At 46.7% G+C, this 6670-nt stretch overlaps 1 protein-coding gene across 1 annotated transcript in view; it reads right to left on the bottom strand.

Moving 5' to 3' along the window:
* The window catches only part of gna12a (guanine nucleotide binding protein (G protein) alpha 12a), a 34783-nt gene extending 29169 nt beyond the window's left edge, over positions 1-5614 (bottom strand). Inside the window, exon 1 of the mRNA XM_080857167.1 lies at positions 5130-5614. Within this exon, the coding sequence (XP_080713293.1) occupies positions 5130-5453 (324 nt within the window). The 5' untranslated portion in view covers positions 5454-5614. The remainder of the gene's footprint in view (positions 1-5129) is intronic.
* Positions 5615-6670: the final 1056 nt, after the last annotated feature.

Below are 6670 nucleotides of genomic sequence, written 5' to 3'. Positions count from 1 at the left end.
GTATTCCTTAAATTATCTAGAAAATCTCTGGATTAACGGTGTAATGTAAGTGCTGGCGCTGGACACATCTATCATTATTTTGTCATTTTGCTCGGAACTGAGGTCCCAATCGAAGAGCAATATATTAGGCTGTCACTTGCAGGTTCTTAGGATCTGGACCATAATGGACACAGACAGCCTGAAAGGGCCAATTAGGGAGCTGTTCCTGTAAGCAAGCGCACCACCTGGGACGTGTGTGTGTGTGTGTGTGTGTGTGTGTGTGTGAGAGAGAGAGGGAGGGTGGGTGTGTGGTGTGAGTGTGTGTGTGTGTGTGTGTGTGTGTGAGTGTGTGTGTGTGTGTGTGTGTGTGTGTGTGTGTGTTCCTGCAGTGGAAAAGCATTGCATAAACCTTAAGCAATTCTGAGAGGTAGAATTGCCATGGTGGAGAATTGGACTGTACACCTTCCACAGCCAAAGAGGGGATGGATAGTGTTGGCATAGTGCATTCAGAGCATGCCTGTTGGATCAGAAGTGATGATTTCCTTTGGGGAGAGAGTGGTCCCACACATCCCAAAGACCGACCACGCAGTTCCTCTCTCCCAGCCAAGTCAGCCCAGACGCTGAACTAACCTTGGCTGACTGGCACGCTCGACTCTAAAGGTCAGAGAAAAACACTCTCCCACTCACACATCCAAACAGAGCTACACTGAGTCTAATAGAGCAAACACCCCGTACACACACACACACACATATACACACACACACAGGTGGTGGTGGTCATCAGTCACAGACCATTAATGCAAAGACCATATATTTACTTCCATGACATGTGTGTAAGAGTGTGAGTGTGTGTGTATGTGTGAGAATGTGTGTGTATGTGTAAGAGTGTGTGTGTGTGTGTATGTGTATGTGTAAGAGTGTGTGTGTGTGTGTATGTGTAAAAGTGTGTGTGTGTGTGTGCGAGTGTGTGTGTGTGTGCGAGTGTGTGTGTGTGTGCGAGTGTGTGTGTGTGTATGGTTTCTTTCAGTTTGGCAGCTCGAGGCCAGATTAATCCGAGCCTGTTTGGTGTCCTCCCGTTCATACACAGACAGACGGTATTTCATTTCCCCCGGTCCCATCCTCTGACAGTTCTTTGGACTTTTTAACAGAATGAGATGCTGGCCAGCGGGCCGTTAAATCATGTTTGCACTTCCTCCGAAATACCACCGATGTAGTCGAACTTGGCTTCCTCCTCTTCCTTTGCTGCCCTTCTCTGTGTACTCTCAAACGGCACAGCACTGCTGTAAAATGCAATCATTGCCAATATATACATTCAGTGTACATTGGTTTATGTCAATCTGTCGCGGGGAAACACACGTATAGGGAGTTTTGGACTCGCCATACGGCAGGACTCTCCTGGCAAAAAAACGATTCCCTGCTCAACACAACAACATCAGCACACGTGTGCTAGTGTACAAAAAAACACATGTGCACAAAAACAAAAACAAAAACGGTCTCTTTTTCTCAACCACATACTCATTCATATGCTTTCACACTGGGCACAGATGCGGTTTAGACACAACCTTTATACCTAGAGCATTAGCACATTGAGTCACCCAGCTCTTACGAAAGTAAAACATGGGAAAAGAAAACAATGAAAATTCACATCGTTGACCTCAACTATACACCCCCCCCACCGCACCCCACCCCCCTGCTGTATGACTCGAGTGCAGGATCGGGGGTGAGTCGCGGCAGCAGAAATAGTGAGCTCTCCCGGGATGGCATCCATAAGAAGCGGCTAACAATCCCATCTTTATGCCTGCCGGCCCGTCCGCGGGGAGTCGGCCGGGGTATCTGATCGCAATCGGATCCGGCCAAACAAAGCGCACCTTTGAACAGCGGCCCTGCTTGCGTGTCTGCTCCGCATGCATGCCGGCAGTCACCCTCCGTGCAGAGGTCTCTCTGCTGTCCCAGACATGCTGCTCCTTCCCAGGGAGAGGCAGGAACAGCGGAGGGCCCTGGTGGGCCGATGAGCGCCTGGAACTGTGTGAACGGTGCGGAGCAGTACGGTGGGAAGGGAGGGTGGGGGGGTGGGGAGGTTGGAAGTTATGGGAATCATGCAGGCTCACGCAGGGTAAGGAGCAGGAGAACAGGGGGCACTTTGAGATGAAGAAGACAGTTGCACAATTTCTCATTAGCGTGAGCTTTTATCTTGCTCTTGCTCTCCAACCTCGACCATGTCCTCCTAGAGACCATGTCCTCCTAGACCATGTCCTCCTAAACCGTGTCCTCCGGCAGAAAAAAAAAAGGAACCTTTCGATAAAGCTACTTCCATTCACCACGGCATCACGCTGTGTTAAAGATAACAGAATTCCAAGGAGACAGAATTTTTTCCTATTTTGTTTTCCATACAAAGATAACAAAGTGCTGATTGACGTAATAACAGCATAGAATTGGTTTGACTGTGTCGCCTATCTGTGCACGTTGTGTGTGTGCTGAGGCATGTGCTTTGTCCTTCCAGGGATGAGAACATGAAAACATCTCCATCTGGGGCTAATCGTCGCAGCCACATACGAATGAGCAACGGCGAAGGGGTTTGAAATGGCCACACCGTGCCAATGGAAAAACACCAAAACAAGGCTAGTTCCTGTCCGCAGCCGTTCTGGCAGGAGGTGAGGTGAGGTGTTTGGAGCTTTTGGTCAACCGAGGCAGGCAGGCAGCACTCCTTGGCCAAGCCGAGAGCTGCTGGCAGCGGGACAGGGAGGGACGGTCCTCAACACACACACACACACACACACACAAACACACACACACACACACACACACACACAGCCCCAATATAAGATCTTTGGGTCAGTTCACCAACATCACGCACACATATTTGGCAGCGGGACAGGGAGGGACGGTCCTCCTCCACCACCTCCTCCTCAAAGAGTGATGAAGTAGATGGAGTGGAAAGTAAGCAGTGGAGGCTCAAACTGGACCGATCAGGGGGCACTGGAAAACACTGACCACATGAGGTCGGGTCAAGCTCTTGGGTTTTATAGTACCCTGGGAGTCTAGATGCAAAGCAGAGGGCTGGGACAGTGGTGGTGTTGGGGGGGGGGGGGGGGGGACAAATGCTGGCAGAGCTAAAGAGAAGACGACTCTCACAACAACTCTCCTTCATGAATAGTCCTTAAGAAGGGGGTAGATATTCCTTCTCAGTGTAGCAGAGTAAATCGAGTGAAGTGACTATATGACTATGAAGGTGTATATATATCTTAATGCCTTTTTTAAGTTGTTCAGCCATTAACACTCTGGCAGGGGGACTGCCAATGGAAACTAGCCTTTTGGCTACAATTGGGTGCATTTACATTTTAATGTTTATGAATGTACACTGTCCCTCTTCAACAAATAAACAAACTGAAACTGAAACTGAAGACTCTGCAGAGATTGTGCCTTCTAAACACAGAACCCAACCGACGATCGTTTGTGACAACTGGTGCGTACAGGAACACACCTTTCTCACACAAATCCCTCGCCCCCTCTGCCCGCCCCCCCCCCCCCCCCAAGCCTCACGTTAATGACAGGCTGTGAGGCGCTGCGGTCCAATACAAAGGCATCTAAAATAGACCTGCTCACGAGGAAATGACCCAGCAATAATCCCACGTAACCTCTCATTGTGAGCCATCCTGTGGACTCGTAAAACAACCGGTGGGTGCCGTGACTGACTCAGCAGCAGACCTGGGGGAATTGGCCAGCTTCGCTGTGTGAAAATTGGGCCACTCACACACATGGATGACTTGACATTCACCCACGCACTTTGTGTTTCAGGGAACATAGACAACACCGGTGGACTAGCAGGAGGCCTCTTTTTGGGTAACGGTGAAGTGAACGGTGAACGCTCCTGTCTGAGTGTTGGTCGAGTTTTGAATGAGTGGTGTTTTGACGTTGGTTGTTATAGACAGACATTGGTTGTTATAATGACTTTGCTTCACGTCGTGCCTCACAACTCCCCTTACCTGTTCTAAAATCAGCGCAAACCACGGCCTCTTGGGGCTTATTGCTTAAGTAGCAGGCATTAAAAAACATAATAAATAGAGAGACATAATGCAGTCCTATTAACTGCATTAACTGCCATTTAAGATAATACTATCTTGCTTTGTCTATCTCTGTCTTACTCTACACCTCCCTCATGTCAACCATCAAGCGGAAGAACTGCAACACTTTTTCTAATTTCATTGTTTGTGTTACTGTACACAGCATCTCAGCTCCATGGCGAGATTTCCAGTGACAGTCTTTGGGTTATTACCATGAGAATAGAATAGGTCAGGATAACCACTGACAGTGTTGGTCAGACCTGTTTAACAGAAGCACCGGAAAGGTCAATGGAATTCCAGAGTTTTTAAAATGAAAGGCAATGGAATTTCCAAAGCAAAGGAATTCCAACTGGATAACTGAACATGGTGACAAAGGGCTGAATAGCAACAACAGACTTAAGCCTCACCATAGTTTTACAGGCCTGTGATAACCTTTGAATAAGCATTTGGGGGGGGGGGGGGGGGGGGGGGACACCACATCCCATCAGCTTCTGATAATTTATGACAGCAGATTAAATATTGTACATGTCTGGCCAAGCAGTAGATCTAGACATGAACAGTAGAAAGTCTGCTGCAGTGGGCTCAACAAATTTTAGACAACACTGTAATTTGATCTCTGTGAGTATGTGGGCGAAATGCTAAAGCAGGAATGAGGAGACAGTCAATGAGGTGCTGCTTCATGGTTCGATGAAAAAGTTAGCCACCCTTGTGTAATGAGAGACCGGACTTGTCATGAGCCTGCAACCTCAAATACAGGGCAGCTGAACAGTCGGTTCTGGACTTTCAAAGTTTGCCTCCAGACGGATGAAGATGTAGGTGAAGTGTATAATATAGGTGCTCCGAGTTGTGGAAGTGGCTACAGAACATGACTGGCTGGAAGCAAAAACACACTTCCTCTAGGGCCGAACAAATAGGCTTATCAATGCACCACGATTTGTTTTAAACAAGCGCGTATGAACACAGATTTGTTAGCACCATGCCATGTACTTGGTGAGTGACATGTCTGAAAGTTAGGGACCCCATGTTCTCAGAGACGGTAAAAACAAATAGGCTCAAGTTCAACAGTTAATAAAATGTATATAACATTACCTTGATGACGTTCTCGAAGATAGTATCCCTGAACTCCAGCAGTGCTTTCTGGTCGAACTCTTTCCCATGTATAATCCTCATTTGTTTCAAGAACGTGGACTTTCCACTTTCCCCGGCTCCAAGGAGCAGAATCTTCACCAACCGGCGGATTGACCGTCTCTCACGGGCAAGCATAGCATCAATTTCACGACTGCGTCGCTTTGCATCTCGTTCTTGATTCTTCGGGTCTCGAGTATCCCGAGTTCTCTCTTTGCTGTTACTTCTCTCATGACTGGCTTCGGCTGGGAGCAGACACCGGCTAAGGGTGCGCACCACGCCAGCCATCGTTCCTAATTATGCGAACCACCAACTTAAATCTTACAGATCACTTTGCATGAAACGTTTTGAAATATGCAAGAGGATTTTAAGTTGGAAATGTAGACGAAAGTTCGTTCAATACATCCAAATGACCAAGCCTCTAAGTAAACTAAAGCATGAAAAATTAAAATTACCACTTACCTACACTATAGCTGAATATTGCCTACAACTAACTACATGGGTAAGGTGAAAATTGTATACGCATCTTATCTTAAGTAATAGACATTCGTAATCCGATAACACTTGCCGTGTTCACAAAGTGATGAAGATAGGCTACAGTTAAAACCTCTAACTAACAAAGGCGGTTAACGGAGTGGAACCGATATCAGCATGCTTTCCTGTCAGATTATATTAGTAAACAGTGTCATCAATGCATGGGCTAGTCATGTTGAATTATTGAAAGTTTGAATACATACAGAAATGCTGGCTATTAGTTTGCGCTTGACTCGTAATTGGTCCTATGAAAAGTTTGTCGGAGCCGTGTGTATCCTTCTTTCTTTTCTCTCCCGATAGCTGGAAGTTTATTTTGACTAGCCCCCTCCCTCCTAATAGCAGCAGCAAAGCACTCCGGAACTGCCAGAGGTGGGCGCTAGTTAGCCAATGGGGCTATGGGGGGTAGCTCAAATCACCATTACCCGTTATGCTTTAATTCTCATAGTTCTGCGGTCATTAACGGTCCGTATGCCGCCCTATATCATCAACACAGTAACGAATTGGTTAATTGTGTGTTAACACTTGTGTTATATGGCTTAAAGGCCCTATACCGACAGTGACCAGACATTTTAGTTGAAGATCTAGAAAGGACCCCGCAGTAGTGCGGGCAATCCATCACTTTAGATTAGGCCCCATGTCTATACTGAGATGCCACTCCATATCAAACGTGTAACGCGCAATTATGGGAATATGACGCTCACTGAATGATTATGCTATAGCCTATACATCACGGAAACAGTAAGTCTTCGCATTTATATGATGTTTCTGACCTGCAAGATTGTATTTTATTGTGATTTTTCGTGTGTCAAATCCGTTGCACATCCAACTAGGTGGATCCCATGATCCTTAGCCCGTTTCCATGGGTTGTAGCCAGAACCTAAATATCCCTATAGGCCTACGACCAAGGATATTCACATCATACTTAAAGTGCTCTTCCATTTCTCATTTCAATAAAACACAGAATAAACATG

The sequence above is a fragment of the Sprattus sprattus genome, assembly GCF_963457725.1.
Source record: "Sprattus sprattus genome assembly, chromosome: 18".
Taxonomy (NCBI): domain Eukaryota; kingdom Metazoa; phylum Chordata; class Actinopteri; order Clupeiformes; family Clupeidae; genus Sprattus; species Sprattus sprattus.
This window is presented reverse-complemented; position numbering and strand designations above follow the sequence as displayed.